Here is a 26787-nt window from a genome sequence, read left to right as displayed (position 1 = left end):
TGATACGGGATATACTTACTGATTCTCAGCTTGTTTTGCTTACCTCCATGAAGTATGAAAACACATCCTCTCCAAATGTGTCAATATTTATTATATATTTGAAACCCCACGCTGCGCGTTCGGTTCCAAATTCAATTTAGCGTGGCTTATTCTACAGTTAACTTAGCACTACCTAGAAAACACAGTATGCTTTTCTCCTAATTAATACCTTTTCAAATACCTGCCAACGGCTGACCAAAAAAGATTGAAGCTTATTTTTGATGATCTCCTTAAAAGTGATTGTTGGTTAAAATAAAAAGCAAATGGACATTATTTTGAAATGAAAACTAAAATTATGTTCTTTACTGATCTAGTTTAATTTTGTTCATAATTGAAACATGTTGAAAGACGTGTAGGAAAGAAAAAAACATTTTCTAATTTTGTTAAATTATATTTCAAACATGTGCAATGTTGGAAAGAATACAAGATCGCAGGTGCTCTAAGGGGCATAACTCTGGATTAATTTAGCGGAAGTGCACAACAAGACTGTCAACATGGCTGACTCGTCTCCGTGGCAAGCTGGTCAACAAGCCGTAAGTTGCCGTTTCCTTGCCAACATTAGGGTGACTAAACCCATGATGTCTTAATGCCCACATTGGACAAGATCTACTTTATGGAGAATTGTTATTTTCACGCGATGCACACCTAACAATCTGAAAGTGACTTTCTCTGAAAAATAATCTGACAGTGAGAGTTTGTGGAAAATATGATTTCAGAGATTGTCTCTAATTATAGTAATTTAATGTAGCTAAAACATGCAGACTTGTGTCGCTGAAGAAATGTATAATGCAACAATACAAAAGTGTTTTAAATTGCATGATAACTTGTCGTAAGTTTATTAAATCATTTAGTTGGACATTGGGTTTCCCCCAAAACATATCTGCGAAGGCAATTCAAAATTAGTTTGGTTCTCAAGCCCCTTAGAAGTATTTCTGATTAGTGTCCATTACTGTCCAATAACAATCCCAATACACAAAAATGATGACATTTATTTCTGTTAACACTTGGATTGACAAATGACCATGTCTTGTTAATTCTATAGCAATATTGCCTCGTTGACCGAGACTAGCAATCAGGTGCCGTCAAGTTGAGAGCCACAATGGAGTCCTACAGTCATGTCTTGACAGTAGGACCCAATCATGGCTCTTGGAAAGGTTCCATCTTGTTATCGTTACATGATTTCAAGCTCCTCCATCACAGTCAAGTTAAAAATAGATGCAGGACAAGATCAGTCATATGATATTGTAGTATTTGTGTTACTGCATGCTATTTAGTGCTGTAGTAGCATGTGGTATTGTTTACATTACAGCAGTGCCACGCCTACTGTGTGTGAACTTCATTCATAAATAACTTCAGTGGCAGTGGGCTTTGAAGCATCTACCTTGTTTACATCATTAAGCATGTGGTCACGTATTATTTAGGGGATTGAAAAGAGGTGCGTCTTAAAAACATGTGATGTGGGGATATATGCAGCTTGTCTTGAGTTCTCGAAACCATTTCATTGAGCTGTCATCTGAATAACCCACACATTCTTCATTCACTGATTTAGATCGGGCAATCAATGTGTGCTCATGTGGAGATGTCCTCAGATCTTCACACTGAAAGATCTGATTGTAATGAGATTGAGGTTCGAAGACTATGATTGTGATACACCAATTTGTTACTCCTTGACATTTGATGGGAAAAAATGTTTGTTTCCAAAATAGATGTGACCATGGTGACTGATGTCTAAAATATGTTGCCACCCCTACTTTATTCCCTGTTATAGACATTATATGACATAGAATGCAAAATATGTATCCACTTTTATCTTGTTACCAGTGTCTTTTAGTGGGAAATAGAATGTTTAAAGCAAAAAAAAAATTATATATAAGACAGGGCAAAAGATGCTTAACTATACTATCTATCTAAGTAAGAGAGCATCCACTGCACTGAAGTTGCTGTTGAATCTAATAAATAGGACATGTTAACATTCCATCGGACAACAAGCATGATGGTCAGTGATCCTGATGCCGCTGAATGATCTGCTCACTAGAAACACAAACATGTGGTTATGCTAAGTAAACATTAAGCCTTTCAATTCTATCTGCTGGCCATCTTGTGAGGATAAATTTCAATGTAATTTCAAAGTAGTTATAGTATTACAGAAATATAACCAATATTTTACCAATTGTGTTTTGAGCCCTCCCAAATATTCTTCTGTAACTGACACTTGTCTGAATCTAACATGTTCTAAAAAATCTAACTTTTACACATAACATGTTTTAAAAATGGTCATGATTTTAATTATGGTAATTGAAGGTGACAATATGCTTGATAATATTATGTTGCTATGGTTACAGGACATGAACCAGGGGTCAGCAGTACTGGAGATGGAAGGAGTGGAGATGACAGATGAAGATGGGGATGCTTCAGACTATGAGAACAACATGTCAGGTAAACAAAACCCTCCTTTCAGAATAGTTCATCATTAAAATTCGTATTGAAGACCTGATTATAAAGCTGCTGCCCACTTACCGTATTTTCTTGAGTATAGTGCGCACTTTTTTTCGAAAAAACACAGCATTGTAGAAGGGGGTGCGCATTATACACGAATTATGAGTTTGGATGTTTTTTTCCCCCATGGAAAGACATTACCGTGAGCACAAAACACCGGGAATACCATGTCAACAAATCCATACTGAAGTACGCAAAATAATTATGTAATTACACTGTCTGGCTATAAAAAGTGTTCTTTGTATATCTGAACTTATGTTTGTAACTTATGTCATTGACTTTATTCAAAATTCCTTATAATATTGTTTTTATTAATTTCGGCGAAATCGTGTGTGAAGCGATCGGAAGATCGCACAACTCACCGTTATTAACAGCAACCACGGTCAGAATACCGCTATTGACGCCTTGAAACAAACTTTAGTTGACAGAGAATGGATACATATATCATAAATGACATACTTTGACTCGTTAAAAGTCATATTTGTTTTTGTTTGACGATTCTATGTCAACATGAAATTCTCGCGATCACGTGATCATGTGCGCGTGAGCCTTGACGGTGACTGGTCAGACATGTTCCATGTAAAAAATAATACCCGGGAATAGCGATCAGCTGCTTCGCTTAGGGTTATTATTATTTTAAATATGTTTATTAAAGGTTGCATATAATTAAGAAAATAATGGAATATATTATTCCTGATAAATAAAATAGTTTCAGATACAATTCTTGCCGATCCTTGCATTAAAAATCTTATAAAGTTATATCATTGGGTGTGTCTTGACCGAATCACCGGTCGATTCCAAGAAAACGTGTGTACAGCTGATTGCTGTTTCCAGCTTAGTTTACGAGAAAATACGCAAGGTAATCTTAATCCCTAAATATAAAACAATGCCTAGCAGAACAATAAATACTATTTAAACGGTAAATAAACATGTCTGGTGATTTTTTATCTCGAATTTCGAATTTGTACTGACGAAGTTTCTCAGCACCCGTTCGTTTGCCGGACTTCACTGAAAGGGTACGGTGTAAAAAATTTCTGCGCATAATATTCAAATTTCTTTTTTTCCAAAATATTGAACCCGCTAGAGGGGGGTGCGCATTATACATGGGTGCGCACTATACTCAAGAAAATACGGTACATTGCTTATGGCTGGAATATTGCTATCTGTGGTGTTAAACACTCATTCAGTTGAACACTCACTTATTCTGTCACTCGGGTTCTTTGTTCATTTGATTCAGGGTCACAGAGTGGTGGAGACAAAGAGGGCAAGTTCATGGATGATGTCCGTCAGCGTGTTGGTCAAAATGTCACACAAATGGTATGTACCGTTATTATTGATAAGGACTGACTGCATATTTTTTTCGGTTCATTGAGGTATGAATAAAAAAACTGACATGCAAACTTTTGTAAGAATCCGCTACACAGATTCATACAGTTTGCACATCGGTTTTTCGATTCATACCTCAATGAACAGAAAAAAATACACAGTCAGTGCTTATTATTAAATTCCACAACGAAAACATATAATAGTGTAACCCAAAACAGTTGTTTATATCAAAGCAGACAAAAATGACGAGATTGATAAACATTCCAGGTTTAGGAATACGTGAATCATGTGATTGTTTAATTTATGCACATAACTTGGCACGCCCACAAAGTCAGTAGCCAATCAACGGAGGGTAGGGTTAAAACAAAGTTAATAGGACCTGTCAATCAAGGCAAGAGGTGAGAAGAACTGCCGGAACAAATATGTCCGGGAAAAGGCGGCTGTTTCAACTGACATGGTCAGTTACTGCCAGATTCAAAAATTAGTTACCTGAGAACGGGAAGACCCAGTTGGAAAAATGCTAGTTAGAAATGAAACCCGAAGACATGAAAGTTCTGGAACCGAGGCGAGCGGGACAAAAAAAGACGAGAAGGTCTTCGGTCTCAAAGGGTTGTTTGAACAAGGAATATGCAAGAATTTGGCTAAATGCCCTGTGCATGGCGATACATGTGAGCAGAAAGGAATTCCCTCGCATGTAAAATTGGGATTCCCTGACATTCCATAGTAATAAAAATACTCGCTTTGGTGGGCGTGGCTTAGTTTTTTACGTTCATTGGGAAATGAATGCAATAACACATGACCAATTCAGCTAATCAGAATGCAGGAATTTCAATGAACACAAGACAAATTTAATTATGTTACAATGATTTGTTATATGAAGTGTTGAAAGCAATGAGCACTCTATGTGTGGAAGATTATTCAGCATTAGTTTTTATGTGAATATCACATTCAGCAACATTTAGAAACTAGAGCTTACTTACCATCATGATCTTCACGTTAATGTTATTACAACAGATGTGGAATGCAGGGAGACAGAGTGCTCAGAAAGCTTGGAGTATCTATGGCAACATTGACATTCTACGCCCTTATTTTGATGTTGAACCTAAAGAGGTTCAGAGGCGGTAAGTGGCAGACATTCTTTTTAGCGAGATTGTATGTTATAAAATAGTCAGATCTCTTTTCCTTTTCTCAAGGTGATAATACCTTTTGGATGAATAAACTTTCACCCAGTGAGTGGGGACAGCCCATCAGCAATATTGCAGCTATTAGCAGATTAAAATATTGATTTTGAAATGTTTGTTTTGCTTCATAGCTCTTCCATATGTTCATGTTTCTTTGAGTGCAATGAGATTGGTTGGTTGGTTGGTTTGTTGTTTAACGCCGCACTCAGCAATATTCCAGCTATATGACGGCGGTCTGTAAATAATTGAGTCTGGACCAGACAATCCAGTGATTGATATCATGAGCATCGATCCACCCAATTGGGATCGATGACAACTAAGTCAGCGAGCCTGACCACCCGATCCCATTAGTCGCCTTTTACGACAAACATAGTCACCTTTTACGGCAAGCATGGGTTGCTGAAGATCTATTCTACCCCGGAATCTTCACGGGTCGAGTGCAAGAAGAATTAATGTGAAAACAGCAGCACTGTCCAATGGCTTTTATTCTTCATAAACAACCATGAGTCCAGTGCTTCAACAACTTTTTTGAATCTGATTCTTTTAGGAAACTGAACTTGTATCACAGCAATGTTGTCATTTCAGACACAGTCCAGAATTACGTTTCCCATTTTTAACATGGCCGTCCTGAATACCCATTGCCATTTATTCAGGCATCATCATCAGTTTGTCAATGAGCCTATGACCTTTATACAGAATATATATGTCGATATTTGATAAATCTAATAATAGTGGACATATAATGTGTGGAATCCTTTTGATTTCTTTGCATACATCGATGTTGGGTGAAGGTTATTTGAATGTCAGTTAAAAATCTCCAGTAACCGTCGTAAGTGCATCTTAATGTAACAGGTGGCCTAACTGTGAGTTGGTTGGCTGTGTGTCATTGCATCATAATGTCAATCACTGAATTGTGTGGTCCTGATTTGATTATTAACAGACCGGAGTCATATCGGTGGAATATTGCTGAGTGCAGCATTAAACAATAACTGAGCAAACCAAACAATTTGATTCCAATTATTTAGAATTGCCATCATTTATTGCCATCATGATCATGATTGTGTCTGAAACCATGAACCATGTGAGCTGCAGAACCTGTTGCTTTTATTCATGCCTAATCAATTTACCATTTTCCTCGAATTAGTGATTTATCGTAATGCACCGAACTCCAATGTTGATAATCACATGATAGTATCAGTGTTTAATTATCAACTTTGTGATGGAACTCCAGCCAGTCCTTTTGATGATCCGAGATCTGTCAGCTCCTGAGGTGTTTCAATATAGTGGTAGATGTCTATGACATGTCACTTTACGATTTTTCAAAGTGAAGTTAAGATTCTGTCTCTCTCAATCCCTCTGCATATTGGTGTAGACGATCTAGTGTAAGAAATATTTGACCTGGCCATTGTTATGTAATGTTGTATCCAATATTTTGTAATATGTCCATTGTGTTGTAAGAGGCGATTGGGATCAGGTGGTTAGACTTGCTGGTTTAGTTGATGCATGTCATAGTATCCCAGTTGCGTAGACTGATGCTGATGATGTCAATCACTAAATGGTCTGGTCCACACTTGATTATTTACTGAAAGGAATCATATGGTTGTAATATTACTGAGTGCAGTGATAAATAACAAACAAACGAACAATATGTCCATGACATTCACCATGACACTTACTCCCGGACTCTATCTGTTCCTCCAGGCTGCTGTTTTCCATGATACCACAGAAACCTACCAGTCAGAGACAGGTGAGGCAGCACCCCCACACCTGGTTGTGCACACATTTTATGTTTCCCTCTGATCATGCTGATAATTATACCCCCGTTTACGAAGTAAATCGGGGGAATATAGCGTTCCGTCCTTCCGTTCGTCTGTCCGTCCGTACATCCGAGCTTTTGTAAGGCCCATAACTTTTTAACCATGCACCCTAGCTCCACCAAACTCGCTACACACATTTACCACAATGAGTACCTGTGCCTTTTGCTAGTTTGAAGATTCTGAACTTTTTAATATTGGCTGTTTCCATGGAAACATTAAGAAACTTAAACTTTTAGGGTGGGTGTTTTGTACGGCCTATATCTTTTTAACTATGGACCCTAGCTTCACCAAACTTTCTACACACATTAACCACAATGACTATTTGTGCCTTTTGCTTGTTTGAACTTAAAGCAACAGGTATATTTCATTAATTAACAAACTATTTACTATTTGTTGTTGACCAGCGGGGATAACAGGGATATGTGAGCTTTGCTCACTTCTTTCTTGTTTCTCCCTCTTCTTGTTTATAAATGTACTGAGGTAAATAAACAAGAATCCACACAGGTAGAATTTTCAACCAGGTACCCCTTCTTAGTAAAGGACAAATTCTAGTACTTTTGGGGGCTGCATTGGCTAGCATCTTAGTTAATCACACTGAATTGTGCTTTATTTTGGCACATTTCCCTATAAATTTTACCATTTGTTTTCTTTTCATATTTACTTTCATCATGTTCAAATCTTTCTATAACTGATAAATTATTAATGACTGTACGTAATTGTGTTATTTTTATTTTGATAAATAAGCTTGTCGAGATGTTTTTGTGCAACATGTTGAGATCCATGGTCCACTGACAGGTAGTCACACGCACATGTGTCTTTCTCTCAGGCAGTCACTTGCATGTGTCAATGGACAACAAAGAGTGATAGTGCCTGTGTTATATGACAACAAAGAGTGATAGTGCCTGTGTTGTGTGACATCAAAGAGTGATAGTGCCTATGTTGTGTGACATCAAAGAGTGATAGTGCCTGTGTTGTATGACAACAAAGAGTGATAGTGCCTGTGTTGTGTGACATCAAAGAGTGATAGTGCCTGTGTTGTATGACAACAAAGAGTGATAGTGCCTGTGTTGTGTGACATCAGAGTGATAGTGCCTGTGTTGTATGACATCAAAGAGTGATAGTGCCTATGTTGTGTGACATCAAAGAGTGATAGTGCCTGTGTTGTATGACAACAGAGAGTGATAGTCCCTGTGTTGTTTGACATCAGAGTGATAGTCCCTGTGTTGTATGACATCAAAGAGTGATAGTGCCTGTTTTGTATGACAACAAAGAGTGATAGTGCCTGTGTTGTATGACAACAAAGAGTGATAGTCCCTGTGTTGTATGACAACAAAGAGTGATAGTGCCTGTGTTGTATGACAACAAAGAGTGATAGTCCCTGTGTTGTATGACATCAAAGAGTGATAGTGCCTGTGTTGTATGACAACAAAGAGTGATAGTGCCTGTGTTGTATGACAACAAAGAGTGATGGTCCCTGTGTTGTATGACAACAAAATGCACTGTCTGTTACAGCGAATTCAGAAGGAGTTATATGGACCGCTGATGGTGATCTTCACAATGATTGCTTTGCTGCTGTACCAGATGAAAGTTTCTTCCCATTCTGTGGTTCGTATATTGGGTTTTACAACCTTTTAAAATCAAGCTAGTCTGCTGACCCGGGAAAACTATGTTGTGCTGAGGACAAGAATAAATACAATGATGAAAGTTCTCATTGACTTGTAGCATTTAAGGGATGTAATTTTAAACCAGTTGTCAATGTTTCAATTTTGCTACAAATTGGAACTGAATACAATTGACCAAATGTAAACAAAGTAAACAGTTTTGTCTCTTCAAGCAAGACTAGCTACTCGGAGTACCAGGGAAACAGGGTTTACACTAGTCCTCTGGACGAGCCTTCAAAACACCGGAATAAAGGGCTTCATGTTTATGTCCTAATAAAATATAAGTTGTAGTAGCTTCCACAGACAAGTTATAGTTGAGTGTTGGGGTGACTCAGTCATCTAAGCTTGAGGTTCGCTCCTGTGGTATTGGAATCTAGGGACCCCTCCCCCCTCCCTAGTTACTCTTAATATTCAACATCAGACTAATGACAAAGTGAGTGAGTTTGGTTTTACGCCACTTTTAGCAATATTCCAGCAATATCACGGCTCGGGACACCAGGAATGGGCTTCACACATTGTACCCATGTCGGGAATCAAACCCGGGTCTTAGGCGTGACGAGCGAACGCTTTAACCACTAGGCTACCTGACTGCCCCTAATGACAAAGACCCCTTGACCGTTATGCTTAATTTTGTACACTGTCAGTGGGTGAAATTATGTTTTCTGGATTATCCCAGTCAAAACCCACATTTGTTTTGCTAAAGATAAATGGCTGTCCAAAAAGTACTGACTTCACATGCTACTGTTGCTAGGAGGAGGGGACGCTGATGGGAACGGCGTTTGTGGTGTGCTTCTCATACTGGTTCGGAACGTCATCTTTCATATGGTTCCTCAGTTACGTCTGCAACGTCAGGATAGCGATGGTGCAGGTGCTGTCTATGGTGGTGAGTACAAGATCAGGGCTCCCGATAAGCTGTGGATTTGCTGCGTATTTGTGTAAAACATACAAATCACCATCACCAATTGCTTGCGTACAAATACACATGAAGAAATTCAACAACCAATTAGAATAACAACACATTGCATAATTATCCAAAGAAGCTTTTGCAGTTTTCGTACACGTCTTTACAGATATTTTCTTACTGACTGAATGCAGGCATCACACAAACTCCTTTGCAAGGAATAATGCAGTATGTTTCAGAGCCACTGTCTTGTTAATCCGACACCGTGATCATTGCACTCTGTTGCCATCTGCCCGCGAGTACACAGCCCTGTGTTTTGATGCAATACGAGTCGGCGAGTAGCTGCATATTTCAACGGCTGCAGAGATAAATTTGCTTAACAATAAACAATTACTGCTTTGGATAAACAAAACAGGATTAATCACATGCCTAGATTACCTCAATCTCATTAAAATCGGATACAAGTTCTAGCTACCGCTGAGGACATCCCATTACAGGTCACATCAGAAAGACCTTTCGCGAACTTTGACTGACCAATGAAATCACTAACAGGAAATTGACATTAGTCACTAAGAAAGCAGCTTTCTTAAGCATTGTGGCACTAGTTTCACTATGCTTTAAAAAGTATTTAAAATCAGTCATACAGTCTGTAACAATAGTTTTGTGTTAAACTTGAGAGGTTGCATGATTAGAAAACATATTCCACTAACAATGTAACAAAACAATATGAATATTTCCTTTTTCCTTATTTAATTACAACTTGTTTGAATCGTTACGTATCGTATAGCTGTCCAATTTTCGATCACGACTGTTGATACTGCCTGATTTCGTTTATCCGACATACTCGTTAATCCAACATAATCACATGCAACCAACAATGCTGGATTAACAGGACTTGACTGTACGTTGTAACACTTCTCCCATGTTTCAGGGCCACTGTGTACATGGTGTAGTATGTTGTAGTATGTTGTAACACTTCTCCCATGTTTCAGGGCCGCCGTGTAGTATGTTGTAACACTTCTCCCATGTTTCAGGGCCCCTGTGTAGTATGTTGTAACACTTCTCCCATGTTTCAGGGCCACTGTGTAGTATGTTGTAACACTTCTCCCATGTTTCAGGGCCCCTGTGTAGTATGTTGTAACACTTCTCCCATGGTTCAGGGCCCCTGTGTAGTATGTTGTAACACTTCTCCCATGGTTCAGGGCGCCTGTGTAGTATGTTGTAACACTTCTCTCATGTTTCAGGGCCACTGTGTACATGTTGTAGTACGTTGTAACACTTCTCCCATGTTTCAGGGCCACTGTGTACATGGTGTAGTATGTTGTAGTATGTTGTAACACTTCTCCCATGTTTCAGGGCCGCCGTGTAGTATGTTGTAACACTTCTCCCATGTTTCAGGGCCCCTGTGTAGTATGTTGTAACACTTCTCCCATGTTTCAGGGCCACTGTGTACATGTTGTAACACTTCTCCCATGTTTCAGGGCGCCTGTGTAGTATGTTGTAACACTTCTCCCATGGTTCAGGGCGCCTGTGTAGTATGTTGTAACACTTCTCTCATGTTTCAGGGCCACTGTGTACATGTTGTAGTACGTTGTAACACTTCTCCCATGTTTCAGGGCCCCTGTGTAGTATGTTGTAACACTTCTCCCATGTTTCAGGGCCACTGTGTAGTATGTTGTAACACTTCTCCCATGTTTCAGGGCCACTGTGTAGTATGTTGTAACACTTCTCCCATGTTTCAGGGCCACTGTGTAGTATGTTGTAACACTTCTCCCATGTTTCAGAGCTATGAACTGTTTGGCCACTGTGTAGTACGTTGTAACACTTCTCTCATGTTTCAGGGCCACTGTGTAGTATGTTGTAACACTTCTCCCATGTTTCAGGGCCCCTGTGTAGTATGTTGTAACACTTCTCCCATGTTTCAGGGCCACTGTGTAGTATGTTGTCACACTTCTCCCATGTTTCAGGGCCACTGTGTAGTATGTTGTAACACTTCTCCCATGTTTCAGAGCTATGAACTGTTTAGCCACTGTGTAGTACGTTGTAACACTTCTCTCATGTTTCAGGGCTATGGACTGTTTGGCCACTGTGTAGTACGTTGTAACACTTCTCCCATGTTTCAGGGCCCCTGTGTAGTATGTTGTAACACTTCTCCCATGTTTCAGGGCCCCTGTGTAGTATGTTGTAACACTTCTCCCATGTTTCAGGGCCACTGTGTAGTATGTTGTAACACTTCTCCCATGTTTCAGGGCCACCGTGTAGTATGTTGTAACACTTCTCCCATGTTTCAGGGCCACTGTGTAGTATGTTGTAACACTTCTCCCATGTTTCAGAGCTATGAACTGTTTGGCCACTGTGTAGTACGTTGTAACACTTCTCTCATGTTTCAGGGCGACTGTGTAGTATGTTGTAACACTTCTCCCATGTTTCAGGGCCCCTGTGTAGTATGTTGTAACACTTCTCCCATGTTTCAGGGCCACTGTGTAGTATGTTGTAACACTTCTCCCATGTTTCAGGGCCACTGTGTAGTATGTTGTAACACTTCTCCCATGTTTCAGGGCCACTGTGTAGTATGTTGTAACACTTCTCCCATGTTTCAGAGCTATGAACTGTTTAGCCACTGTGTAGTACGTTGTAACACTTCTCCCATGTTTCAGGGCTATGGACTGTTTGGCCACTGTGTAGTACGTTGTAACACTTCTCCCATGTTTCAGGGCTATGGACTGTTTGGCCACTGTGTAGTACGTTGTAACACTTCTCCCATGTTTCAGGGCTATGGACTGTTTGGCCACTGTGTAGTACGTTGTAACACTTCTCCCATGTTTCAGGGCTATGGACTGTTTGGCCACTGTGTAGTACGTTGTAACACTTCTCCCATGTTTCAGGGCTATGGACTGTTTGGCCACTGTGTAGTACGTTGTAACACTTCTCCCATGTTTCAGGGCTATGGACTGTTTGGCCACTGTGTAGTACGTTGTAACACTTCTCCCATGTTTCAGGGCTATGGACTGTTTGGCCACTGTGTAGTACTGTTCCTGGGAACTGTGATACACACCACTCATGATCATATGTTCTTCTATCTACTCTGGGCTATTGTTGGAGGCCTTTCTGCACTGAAAATGGTACGGCAATCAGTATGAAATTCATAGCAAAACTTCATTCCCAATCCATCACCTGAGGGGATTTAAGTTTAGAAAATATCTCCAGCAACCTATCCTTGCTGGAAGAGGCGACTAATGTAATGGACGAATGGTTGTGTATCGTTGTTCACAATATCAATCATTGGATTGCGTGGTCCGGACACAATTATTTACAGGCCACTGTCATTTAGCTGGAATATTGCTGAATGCATTTTTAAACAACAAACAAAATCATCCCTAATACAATGTTCAGTTTACAGTTTAAAGTGAATGTTGTGTAACCATGGTAACACTGCAGTCAGCAATCAGCAATGTTCCAGCTATAGCTCAATGGCTGGACCGATAATGTGGGCGGTGTAAAGCACTGTCGCAATGAAATCGAAATCCGGTTAGTAAATTTGCAGGATTTGCAAAGCATGTGCACCGCCAACTCATTGTCAACAGATATTTTCCAAATCTTTTCATGTTTTTTATCAAGGTGCTTACGTGATTTGGTGCACTTCGCGATGTAAGACCCGTTTTATCACAATATAGATCTTGATTATCGATCAGATCGTCTTCACTGGGCGACACCATTTTGTTTGAAACAAATGCAAGTGATATGAGATGTGGAATCTGATTGGTCCATAGGAGAGGCTTAGAAGGGACATAACTTTTAATAACCACTGGTTGCGCTACGATCGAGCCTAGGAATTCCAGCTTAGTTTGTCAAGGGTGGAAACTGGACTTTTAAAGTCAGTTAATTCTCTTACCTTCGGGAAGATGAGACATTGATCATTGAGGTGTTATTTTATGTCTATGTTAAAACTTAAGTTTGTTTCAAGAAATTGGGGTTGTATTTGTGATGAGTTTTCCTGTTTCCTATTTCAGGCATGCATAATCATGTCGCGAGCCAGTGGGAAGACGGAGCGGCTGATCGTGATCGTGGTTCTAGCTTCATTACATCTCCTGTTCCTCCTGTATCTACACTTTGCGTACCACTCTGTGGTAGAAGGTAGGTGCCTGCCTAGCACACATTGTGTGGAATCCTAGCATCATCCCTGCATGTATTTGAGCTGCGATACTCCCCATGTGGACACACCACTCTGCTGTTGAATACTGATGTACAGTTTGCAATTTTAAACAAACTGTTATCAATACAGTAATATATTGGTTTGAAATAGAGGTATTCATGAGCTGTGTGAGTAGTCAGGGGAGATGTTCTGCACTGGTGTAAATTTATACTTTAATAACTGCAGAAGTTCACACTTTGGACTGTTGAAGAAATGAACTGCTTTGGTGACTTACTGTTGACATAAGTGTTCTTAATTCAAGGGAGGTAACTGAGGTTTCTCTCCCCCACCCCCCCATCCCCTCACCCCCCCAAGCATTTATTCAGACAAAGCTAAATTTGAATTTATGCCTTTGTTGCTTGAGTCACCTGCAGACAGTGGTCCAGGGGAGATAACTCAACACATTCTGACACAACTGTAAAATCCTAGGTTTGACAGTGTTATTGAAGCATCTTCATAGGGAGATATATAAAATGTGGCCTGCTAGAGTCTAAAAGATTTCATAATCACAGTCACGAGCTACCTACTAAAGATTCCAACTGGGCAACTAACTTTATTGTCTGGTCCAGCCTCGATTATTTACAGACCGCCGTCATATAGCTGGAATATTGCTGAGTGCGGCGTTAAACAACAAACAAACAAACAAACAAACTAACTTTAAGTGACAGCAGCACCTATGTTATTCTCATGTTAGTTGATCTCTGCTCTGCATATTTGGAGTTTGGGAGTTTAGGAATGTTCTGTTAACAGTAACCATGGTAACACACAGTTCAAATGATACTCAGCTTATCATTGCTATGTTTAGAATTATCATCGTGCTTTTGTTTTGATTGCAGAGATGTCCGCAATGTTTGAGGATCATCGACACGAGCCAATCCAGCCCGTGGTGGCGCAGAGGATCGCGGAGCAGGGCCTGGACAGGAAGGTTGAGAATGCAGCAGCAAATGTGATGGAGAAAGTCACGCAGAGTGAGTGTTACCTTGTACTTGTCTGTCTGTCTGTGCATGTTGGGGAGAGGATGCTTTCTCACTGAGACCGATCTAGTCCCACAAGGTTAGGCCCCCATTCCCACTTGCATGTTGTGTCTTAAGGGGATTCCAGGTTAGAATTGGTCACCAGCAACCTATGCTGGTTGTAAGAGGCGACATGGTTTGGTTGATTGTGTCATTGTACATTCCCCTCTTCCTATCTTCTTACCAAATCTCACAGTTAATTCTGCTTAGGCATCAAGACATGCAAACAGTATAAAAAGTATGATCACATTGCATAAAATTGGCAACTGCACTCGTAAAGGGTCAACTGGATATCAGTTGACATGTCAAGACCATGGACTGTTTAGAACTGACTAGACAGACCAGAGCCGTTCTGATTAGAGCCATGCAGACTAGACCATGACCATGGCCAGAGCCAGATCCATCTTGATTAGAGCCATGCAGACTAGACCATGGCCAGAGTTAGAGCCAGATCCATCTTGATTAGAGCCATGCAGACTAGACCATGGCCATGGCCAGATCCATCTTGATTAGAGCCATGCAGACTAGACCATGGCCATGACCAGCCATCTTGATTAGAGCCATGCAGACTAGACCATGGCCAGATCCATCTTGATTAGAGCCATGCAGACTAGACCATGGCCAAGGCCAGATCCATGTTGATTAGAGCCATGCAGACTAAACCATGGCCATGGCCAGATCCATCTTGATTAGAACCATGCAGACTAGACCATGACCATGGCCAGAGCCAGACCCATCTTGATTAGAGCCATGCAGACTAGACCATGGCCATGGCCAGAGCCATCTTGATTAGAGCCATGCAGACTAGACCATGGCAAAGGCCAGATCAATGTTGATTAGAGCCATGCAGACTAGACCATGGCCAAGGCCAAATCCATCTTGATTAGAGCCATGAAGACTAGACCATGGCCAGATCCATCTTGATTAGAGCCATGCAGACTAGACCATGGCCAAGGCCAGATCCATGTTGATTAGAGCCATGCAGACTAGACCATGGCCAAGGCCAGATCCATGTTGATTAGAGCCATGTAGACTAAACCATGGCCATGGCCAGATCCATCTTGATTAGAGCCATGCAGACTAGACCATGACCATGGCCAGAGCCAGACCCATCTTGATTAGAGCCATGCAGACTAGACCATGACCATGGCCAGAGCCAGACCCATCTTGATTAGAGCCATGCAGACTAGACCATGGCCATGGCCAGAGCCATCTTGATTAGAGCCATCTTGATTAGAGCCATGCAGACTAGACCATGGCCAAGGCCAGATCCATGTTGATTAGAGCCATGCAGACTAAACCATGGCCATGGCCAGATCCATCTTGATTAGAGTCATGCAGACTAGACCATGGCCATGGCCAGAGCCACCTTGATAAGAGTCATGCAGACATGGCCAGAGCTATAGCCATGACCTATAGGCCTGATTAAACCAGATCAAACCCATCCAACCCAGTGCCATGGAGACCTGATCAGATATAAAGGGATGCTGTATTGATTGATGAACATCCTGCAGAAACGGGGGAAGAATAGGTCCCCTGTGTGGCATAAAACAACCAACAAATAAATAAATAATGTCGAACAACACCTTATCCTCGCCTCTTACCTCAACAACTACTGTGGGTAATATTTCTGTATCTAAAATTCTTTGTTATTGTATTTTCGTTCTGTATTAGGACTGACGTTATAGTTAGATCACTAACACTAACTATGTACAGTCGATCCCCATTGTCTCGAACTCCTGGAGACCAAAGAAATAGTTCGACAACAGCCTTGTTACTGAAGGATCTCGCCATACATGTTATGTAAATGTCTTTAGAAATAAAACCAGAATATTTTTCCTATCTACATTTTTGCATCCATAGACATTTTATTCATATTATTATGTTTGAAGTTGTGTTTAAAAAATAATATGAGTTTGACATATCAGGGTAAGTTTTAATTCTTGGGAGCATAAATTGAGCTTCAGGAATTCGACTCATTTTGTTAAATCGGTGGTAAACAGTATGAGTTTGCTTGGACTGTACTGTGATTTCGGCACATTCGTAATCGAGGCAATGGGTTCGACTATATTTATGTATGTTGGTTTTGTCTATGTGATGAGTTGTGAATTAAGCTTCTGTCTGTAGTGCATGTGTTTGATTTATCCCATACCTCATGTAACAGTATATATACATGTATATATGATTGCACTAAGTGTCTGGCAGTGTGTTTTTGTATGCTTCTTTTCCTGATACTAACATGCCCACTAAACTGCCTAACATGGGATAACCTACTCTGTGTATTGTGTTGTTGAAGCATAGAAGTGTTCAGAAATAAATACCTTGTGTTCAATTTTGATTTTTATGAAGTCTCTGTAGTGAATATTAATTGTTGGATCTTAGTTAGTTAAGGTCAGGTGGCAGTAGTACATTAGCTTGAAACTTCTGAGAGATTATTGAACACCTTGGTCTTTATTGGAATCAATCAGATTATGTTCCCAACAGTGAAATGGATGCCTACAATTGAGAGTAAGAACCATGTTACTTAATGCAGGGAAATCAAAATGAGTTGTAAATACCTGAAAATTAGGTAGAATAATTTGATACTTTTGGCTCAGTCAATTTAATTACGGCTTAATGTGAGTTGACTGTAGAATTATCCCCACATAGGTTGTCCATTTGGAAATGATAAATTCAGTGGAGTTTATTTATCCAAATAAAAGTTATTAACATGATCACATATGTTGAAATATGCCAGGAACAATATTTAAGGAAACCCCCAAATTTATTCAGAAATGATATTAAGGAAATGACATCATAGAATTCAATCAAGTCAATATCTGGTCCCTGCCCTGTGAGAATTGATGCAGGATTTTGTCTTCCCATGGTATCCTTTGCCATTCTTCTTGTAAGGCCTGCCCAAGGTGCTGGGAACGCTGAGGTTGGTTGCGAACACTTTGGCCCAGAACATCCCAAAGATGTTTAATTAGTGACATGTTTGGAGATTTGGCTGGCCAGTGGAAGTTGGGACACCTTGCTGGCTCAGACAGCCGACTGCAACACTCCAGCAATATCACAGCGGGGGTCACCAGAAATGGGCTTCACACATTGTACCCATGTCTGGATTCGAACCCAGGTCTTCGGCGTGACGAGTGAATGCTTTAACCACTAGGCTACCCGACTGCCCCTCATCACTTCTGATCTGATTTGGTCCACATAATGTAGACCTGTCAGGTTCTCATGCTCGAACATCAGATCTGTCCTATTGTCATATGTGATGCCTACCGAGGCCATGATGCTGCCACCACCATTCCTATCATGCAAGCGTAAACAGTACGGCGATTCTTCAAAAAAACATGGTATATCTCCAATATATCTGTTGACGACCTACAAACTGCTGTGTCCACTGTTCTCCGAGGTGCTGTGTGCAACAGTCAGACACATTCCTCTTAAAGGACATCTTGATTTCAGACCCGCAGTTTTCAACCTGTTTTTTATCCTTGATGTTGAGAGTCAGATTCCTGTGGCAGGCCTGAAGATGTCCCTCGGTTCTGATGCAGAAGTGAATCTGTTCCTCAACGCTATAGTGCGTACATATGGATCCTGTCTGGGAGTAGTGTTTCTTGGCCTCCCTCCTCCTGTCCTCATCTTCCCGAGGCAAGAGAGTGAACTGACTTTCAAAGTCCAGTTTCCACCCTTGCTGAACTAGGCTGGAATTCCTGGGCTCAATCGTAGCGCAACCAGTGGTTATTACAAGTTATGTCCCTTCTAAGCCTCTACTATGGACCAATCAGATTCCACCTCTCGTATCACTTGTATTTGTTTCAAACAAAATGGCGTCGCCCAGTCAAGACAATCTGATCGATAATCAAGATCTATATTGTGATAAAACGGATCTTACATCGTAAAGTGCATCAAATAATGTGAGCACCCTGATTAAAAACATGAAAAGATTTGGTAAATATCTGTTGATATCAAGTTTGCGGTGCACATGCTTTGCAAATCCTGCCATCAACCGAAATCAACATGACAGTTTATGAACTGGATTTCGATTTCATTGCCTATCCTAATCTTAACCCCACCCCTTTGCTGATATCATTCCATCAGTCGCGATATCGTACTTTCAGATTAACTAAAGTGCCTGGCACCTACATCTGGAATTGGCCAGTTTCAATCTTGCCTATTTCACACATTTTTTCATTTTCTTTCATGTTCACTTTTGGTGGCATTTTTCTTCATTGTACCCCATCCATGAATGATGTGGCTGTGACATTTATTGGCATATGCAAGTAACCAGGATGTGTCACCGTGGACAGCCTGCTATACCCGTGCAATGTGTAAAGTTCAAGCAAGTTTGCTATCCACGTTCAATCTCGTGCCACAAAGCTGGTCATTTATTGCTTGAAGTTGAGACCGCCTCCGTGGTCTAGTGGTAGAGCGTCCGCCCGGAGAGCGGAAGGTCCGGAGTTCGATACCCGGCCGTGTCATACCAAAAGACGTTAAAAGATGGTACTTGTTGTTACCCTGTCTGGCGCTCGGCATTAAGGGGCTAAAACAAGGACTGGTCGGTTCGGAGTCAGTATACTGTGTCTGATTGGGGTATTCATGTTACACTGCGGCATGGTATCTCAGTGAGCTAGCACTATAAATCGGCATCAGTCCGGTCTAGTACAAGCAGCCACACACACACACATGTGCATGCAAGTCGCTATATAAGTGCAATAATCTTGGGCGCGACGTTAAACCCCATTTCACCTCACCTCACCTTGAAGTTGAAATGACAGAGGTTCCCTTAAATATTGTTCCTAGTATATGGTACGTACATGTAAATTGTTTGGATGATGTTTCTTACAATGCATGTTTTGTGGCTTTCTGTAAAACTAGAGCAGGTGGGTTACGTAGTGGGTAAGACTGTGGGCACATCCATAACGAGATGGTCATCTGTGCAAGGCCTAAAGGACTTGAATGTCTTGGAAGCATTATGAAATTTATGTCAAATGAACTTCTGATATTTCTTATTTAACCATGTAGAGATTGCCGCAGCCTTTCAGCAGCGAGGTCAGTTAGTGGCGGAATCTATGGGCAAATCTGTCAACTCCTCAGCAGTGAAGAGAGTGTTGAGGGAGACTCTGAGAGGTGTTCAGACGGACAGGATTGTCCCCCTTGTCACCAAGACTTTAAATGGAAGTCATGTGATGGCTGGGAATGCTTCAAGGATCATGTGATCGCTGATGATAGATCATTGGTCAGTAGAAAGTAATCAATGTAATGAAAATAACATGAAAAAAGACTGATTAGCAAATTTTAGGATGGAGGAAATTAAATGATATCCATCATATTTAATAACCCTGTAGGGATTCTGGGTAAGAATTGGCCCCTATCAACCTATGCTTGTTCTAAGAGGCGACTTAATGGATGGGATTGTCAGACTTGGGGACTTGGTTGATTCCTCGTCATTGCACCCCGACAGTGAACGATGTGCATAATATCAATCACTGGATTGTCTGGTTCAGACTTGATTATTGAAATGCTGTTGTCATAGAGCTGGAATATTGCTGAGTGCAGCATTAAAACAACAAATAAAGAAACAAGTTATGACTTTGTTCTAAAAATATTCTAAATGGTTCATTAAATATTCAACTGGTGCATGTTCATTTCATCATGTCCATACAAGGCATCAATCTGTTTGTTTCTCACTTACTAATGGTGGTGGTAAATAACTCCTGATAACTCTCATTAGTCTAGATATATGGAGTGAGTGAGTGAGTGAGTATGGTTTTACGCTGCTTTTAGCAATATTCCCGCAATATCACGGCGAGGGACACCAGAAATGGACTTCACACATTGTACCCATGTCGGGAATCGACCCGGGTCTTCTGCGTGATGAGCGAACGCTTTAACCACTAGGCTACCCGACCGCCCCCTAGATATATGGAAACATTGTTTATGGAAGTGTTGAAACAGCAGGGATAATTCTAGGGTTGGGCCTTGTGCTTTTAGCCCATAAGTTTGAAAAAAAGGCCCACATTTTCAAATACACTAGGGAATTTTAACATTGTGCTGTATGGGCAAGTGTGGGTGTACCTCAGGAATATTTGAAATTTTCACATAAAGGGCCCATGTCAGAAATTTCCTAGAGTGAACCCTGAAACAATGCTTAGTCGGAAGGACCAATGATGAGATTACGAGTAAAACAGTCTTCATAATGATGGAGCCTTTGGGATGATCCTTGCATGTGGCTAGTACCTGTTTCTGTCTTAGTACACATATATAGTTTGTATGTAAGATACGAGTATTTACAACACAAGTCATTATGCATGCTCACTGGTAGTCTGTTGTTGAACTGTTGTGTGTCATGATTGTGTACAGAAGATGAATCTCTCTGTTACTTAGTCAACATAGAGGCCCCATATTTGTTTGTTTGTTTGTTTGTTTTTTGGTGCCACACTCAGCAATATTCCAGCTATATGATGGCTCAATGATTTAAAGGTAATGGGTTATCCTGGTTTGTTTGTCTGAGAAATTTTTTTATAAGTTATGGTTATTGTAGTACATGATATTTGTGAACCAAGTGGGTCTAGTATAAAGGATGTAGTACCATACACTGGCTAACCTCCTCCTTGCTTCGCTGTGACTGCTGTCCTCCGATCTGTCATCCTCTGCTGGTGCTTCAACATCATCTGTGGGTCCCTCATCACAGCACTTTCCTAGCTAATCTGTTGTTTGATAGAAACGTTTCTGTGTTCTTTGATCTGATGTAAATACCTTCCATGATGTGAGATGTGATGTGGATTAGTCACTCTGTACATACGTATCTATGACAAGGATGTGGCTACATTTTATCTCCAAGCTTACTAACATACTACTGTAACACATATAGAAGATTCAAAATTGGCAAAACATATTTATAAGATTTTTTTAACTTGACAATATTTGAAAAAGATCATGCTTTTTGTGGTATTTTCAAGAGGAATATTTGAACCATTTTCATTATTTTCTTACTTTTTAATTTAATGTCACTCAAAATGTGAACTCTTTCAGGGTATGTGACTGTCAATCACTGCCTGAAGCATTACTTTCTGTTTGATGAAGACCTCAAATTTCATGGATGCTTGTGCTTGTAATCTCGAGTTGCAGTTTGTGTTAGTTTTTCCCTTTATTCATGGTCAGATATCAATCTACAATCAATCTACCCGGTACAATCAATTAACCCTTTCATCCATGTCATCCTGTCTCATCTGTTTATATTCATGTTATAAGTCTTTCTCAGTGATTTAACTACTGTTGGCTCTGTTTTGTTCAGGTGCACTCTAGTGAAGACGAACCTCCATAGCAGGCTGCTCTCACAGGAAGTCGTCTGCCAGGGATAAAGGGAGGTAATCCATGCTCATGGCTTCAGCCATTGTGAAGTTGCTTTTCAAAACTATAGAAATGAACTGTGAGGAGTGACTGAGATTCTCTTTATGCCTGACTTTACCTGGGAACAGAAACTGGAGGATGTGGCAATATGGATCTGAACCAGATTGAAATACTTGTCAAGTGGATCCCCAACACTGAAGGTTCAAACTCAAAACTTGCACACGCATGCATACACCCCATCCCCACTGAACATACAGAATTAAACTTTAAGAATGTGATTCAACCACCCAACCATCCCTGCCACCTTGATCCGTTTCGGTCCAGTGTTTCTGTTTCCAGCAACTCATCCTGTGTGAACTGAAATTAAGAGAGCATTTACACTGGGTATATGTTCTCTCAATTTTCTCTGTAGACTATTCTTGCCTGAGTGTACTTAATATTGATAAGCAAACTTACTGGAAGTGGCAAACAAGCTCACTATAGATCAGGAGTGTAGGGAGTGCGCACCTCCCCTTTTCCAGATAAGTGTCAACCTATGTCAGTCCCTCCAGGAATGTCTAGACCTCAACTTTTTCAAAATCCTGAACTTGCCTCTGCTGGGGGTTAAAGTCAGCCTTTCCTAGGTTTAGTAACAGTGTAATTCCTTTAAATGCCTTACCTGTATTACATGGTTGCCATAATTCTCATATTCTGGCTGTCATCACACTATGAAATCTTTAAATTTTCAAGAGATGCTCTTCTTCACTGTCAGGTTATTGAATAAGTTGTGTGGAAGATATTATCATCAACTAAGCATTATTCAGTTTTAGTTCTTTATTGCAGTATAGATAATCATGTGTGATAAAGTACATCTCCCCGAGGCAAGAGAGTTAACTGACTGTAAAAGTCCAGTTTCCACCCATGCCGAACTAGGCTGGAATTTCTGGGCTCGACAGTAGCGCAATTAGTGGCTTTTAGGTGTGATGTCCTTTCTATGTCCCTCCTGTTGACCAATCAGGTTCCACCTCTCATATCACTTGCATTTGCTTCAAACAAAATGGTGGCGCCCAGTCAAGACGATCTGATCTATAATCAAAAATATAATTCCATAATTCTAGCCTAGTTCAGCAGGGGTGGAAACTGGACTTAAATAGTCAGTTTACTTCCTTGCCTCAGGAAGATGGATAAAGTTAGACTTACTGAGTAGGATTGGGAAGCAGTTTAGCTAGTGCAAGGGTTTGCTGGTGAACATATCCTTACTGTCTTCTTGTAGAGGAGAAGACAGGCACCTGTATGATGTAGACGAGTCCATAGAAGTGACTTGAATAGTGTTTTTATGGGGATCCTCAATGCTGTGATGATGTACAAAGCACCACATTTGTACATAATGTGTCATTTCAAATAGCTGGGGAGAACTTGTTATTGGGATATTTTGTAAAAAGTGTCTATTTTTGTATTGGGTTAGTTTATTAGAAACTTCTAGAAAGTGCTGGGTTTGTAGGTAATGTCATATGCAGATTTCAGATAATGTTTGCATGTATATCTGTTTTCAGTGAAAGATATCATGATTGATGTTAATAGAAACAAACATGTATGTAAGGATGTGCTATGTTTTATGTTTGTCACAATACCGTGTGTCGTTCAAGACATATTTCAAATATTTCTGGGATGAGTTAAAATCTTAAATATTTTTGAATTTGTCCTATTTATAAATAGTGATATTACATGTGTGGACAGAAAAAAATTGGAACCAGTGGTTAATAACTTTATTATCACATACAAAGGGGGGAGGTATACAGGCATGGTTCTCTCCATTCATGGGTTATAGCATGTAACAGATTAAAGGATAACTATTAACAGAGTTCTGTAGATGTTATCAGTCTGTAACATTTTCAACATCTTCTGTGAAATAAATTTGCCTGTGAAGCTGAAACTTTGCATAGATTATCCTATCCAGTGTGTCTCTAAAGTTTCTCATAGAATTTTGGCCCGATTTCAAATATCATTTTGTCAATTATTCAGGTATTTCTGTATGAAATTTCACATGTAGTATATAAAGTGTTTGTAAGAACAATAACATAAGAAATGTTTTTTGTATTTTTTGGTTAACCTGGAATGGCCTTTGACATTTTTATCATAGGTGAAAATAATGTTTATTGTTGACTGCAAATAAAGATTAATCGTTAATATCACATATAGATGACCTGCCTACCTTGTGTCTATGCAATGTACCAATGTATTAGGTTTACTCATCTGTGTAATGGCTGTCTTCAAAATCCACAGCGTGAAAACGCCCTAACATGTATGGTAAATGTGACATGCACCAGCCAGTGGGAAGCTGTTTTGAACACGTGTGGATTCCAGAGCAAAGAAGGTCCCTGTGCTCAATGTCACAAAGTCTGATCTAAAGGTGGTGACCATGTTTGGCTGGGCCCTGTTCCACAAAGCTATCTGATCAGTGTTATGGCCTAAGACTGGTAGCTCCCATTCTTTGACATCGACTTATCATAGTCATTGTGCTTTGATAGCTTTGTTGGACTGGGCTCTGTCTAATCCTCTCCAATGGTGGAGTTTGGGCCTCAGTCAATAACTAGCCTTCTAGGTACAGACTTTGTTTAATGTCACACTTTGCAATATTCCAGCTATTTGACAGTGACCTGTATATAATCAAATCTGGACCAGATAATCCAGTGATTGATGTTTGTGAACAATGATCCACACTCTCATGGTATGATGACACATTAAACAAGTCACTGAGCCTGACCACCTGATCCTCTTGGTCTTAGGACCATCATATGTTGTTAGGGACCCATTCTAGCCTGGAATCCTCACGGGGTTCAAGTCTGAATACTTACGGGATGCAACATAAACTAACATTCACTCCCTCATGCTGGTTGGAATTCTTTGGTTGTGTTTGATTGTATAGTTAAAGAATGAATCAAGTGTGTTGCTGGTATACAGCGGTTACACTCTGCATATTACAATGATATCTAATTATTAACACCTAATTAAAAAGTGACTTGGACAATATGGTTCAAGCCAGTGGCTGTCAAAGTAAGTCTGATTTAATATCAAACCTCATTTTGTCTTCAAACTGAAAATTTAGGACAAAATTTAATCTAGCTGTTAGTGATTTCCTAATTACATGGTAGCAATGTCTCTGTTTCTCATACATAACTAATCATGTTTAGGCAAGATAAAAACTGGGTACAGACTGTAGAGCATATATATTAGTGTCTATGATGCTATTTTTGTTTGGTCACTGGTCCAAGAGTTTCATAATCCCACCAAGAAGATTGTAACTAAATCATGCTGACCTTCACCCTTCACCTGACCTTCACCCTTCACCTATGCATGGACATTATGTAGCTGTACTTTCCTCATTATTTATTATGAAGTATGATGTTTCAAGTGTATTTATGACCACTGTACATCAGAAGGACCTTCATCCATTGTTTGGGTTATCACATGGGGTTGGTTCTACTCCACGGTCCCAGTATATGCATCTGCAGGTGTAGTAACTAAAGCTGAAAACAGCCGTTTAGTTGAAACAAAACAACTTGTCAGGAAACAAGATGAATAAGTTTTATCCTTGGGATTTAATGTTTAAGTGGTTATTAATTTTATTATACCATACAAGTGGGAGGGTATATAGGTATGATTCTCTTCATTCAAGTGTTGCCGGGGCACGGGTGGCCCAGTTGTCTAAGGCGGCGCAATTTGCGAATCCCAGTTCGCCATGATTATGTTTCCAGTTTTGTCCGCACCATATCGTACCGGGTTTCATCAAAGTGGTAAAGGTCTGAGACCTGCATCACTTTAGGTTTTCCTCCCACATTAAGCTGACACGCTGTGAGATAACTGGGATACTGTTCAAAGCAGCGTTAAAACCCAACTTACTCACTCTCGTGTCCCCAAGAGCATAAGAGGATAATACAAAACTGTTAATAGAGATATTGCAGTATAGCTTTTTAGACATTACTTTCCGTGTGAAATCATACAATAACAAGGTCAAGGTCCTGAATAAGTCTATCATATCTAAACGGAAGTCCAAGTGAGCTCATCTTATGGCACTGATTATGTTGACATTCTACCCATCGTAAACGTTTACATTTTCAACATCTAATATTTTTGCCTAAGTATGAAGCTGAAGCTTTGCATGGATTATCCTAGACCTTTGAAAGATGCTTCTGTAATTCTGACCTGACCTTTGAACATTATCATCATTCTGTTTCACAAAAGTAAGGGGTAAGACCTGCATGACATCTTCTTTTGCTCATATTAAGCTGACATGCCCTGATATGACCGAAATACTGTTCAACTTATCATCAATACTTCTCGGGTGTGTTTTCTGGAACATACAAACTTGATCTGTTCAAATTGGCGTCAACCCAAACAGACTCATGAGATTTCTTACTATAGTTGGGGATATGGATGTTCTTATTGCCACTTCTGGTCACTATATCCGTAAGCATGTGTTGGCCTGTTAGGCTTGCTGGTGACTGGAGAGTGAGCTGGCCCTACATGTAGATACTGTACATACTTGCTGTACATAATGCTGGGACACACAGGTCGTCCATCTGTACCTGGTTGAACAATAAAAGAAAAACTATGTTTTTTGTGTTTTGTTTTATTTTGAAATACAAAGAAATGCTTCCGAATCTTTTGTCTGTTACAGTTTATTTCGTGATGGTGAGGTTACTGCTGTTTAATCACCTTGCTGTGATGTGGGTGGAATAATGCTAAAAGTAGCGTATTTGAGACACAAAAACTGAGTATTCACTTTCACTTATCTATGAGCCTCCTGGGAGGTCAGGCGACGACCATGTCGGCTGCAGGTGAAA

General features: G+C 40.2%; 1 protein-coding gene across 2 annotated transcripts; it reads left to right on the top strand.

Annotated features, from left to right (window-relative positions):
• Positions 1–514: 514 nt before the first annotated feature.
• LOC124135381 (protein YIPF3-like) lies at positions 515–26557 on the top strand. 2 transcript variants are annotated; one of them, XM_046500697.2, is made up of 12 exons: positions 515–572; positions 2382–2475; positions 3773–3852; positions 4876–4982; positions 6744–6789; positions 8372–8464; positions 9272–9403; positions 12421–12543; positions 13432–13555; positions 14450–14581; positions 19637–19850; positions 21909–22046. In XM_046500697.2, exons 1-11 carry the CDS (start codon positions 534–536, stop codon positions 19828–19830), a joined length of 1164 nt encoding a protein of 387 aa, XP_046356653.2. In that variant the 5' UTR covers positions 515–533; the 3' UTR covers positions 19831–19850; positions 21909–22046. The 2 variants fall into 2 exon arrangements, with proteins under 2 accessions (XP_046356653.2, XP_046356654.2); XM_046500698.2 differs by lacking the exon at positions 19637–19850 and having other exon boundaries at positions 21909–26557.
• Positions 26558–26787: the final 230 nt, after the last annotated feature.

Source organism: Haliotis rufescens, unplaced genomic scaffold (assembly GCF_023055435.1).
Source record: "Haliotis rufescens isolate VD_foot unplaced genomic scaffold, xgHalRufe1.0.p SCAF_6, whole genome shotgun sequence".
Classification (NCBI taxonomy): domain Eukaryota; kingdom Metazoa; phylum Mollusca; class Gastropoda; order Lepetellida; family Haliotidae; genus Haliotis; species Haliotis rufescens.
This window is presented reverse-complemented; position numbering and strand designations above follow the sequence as displayed.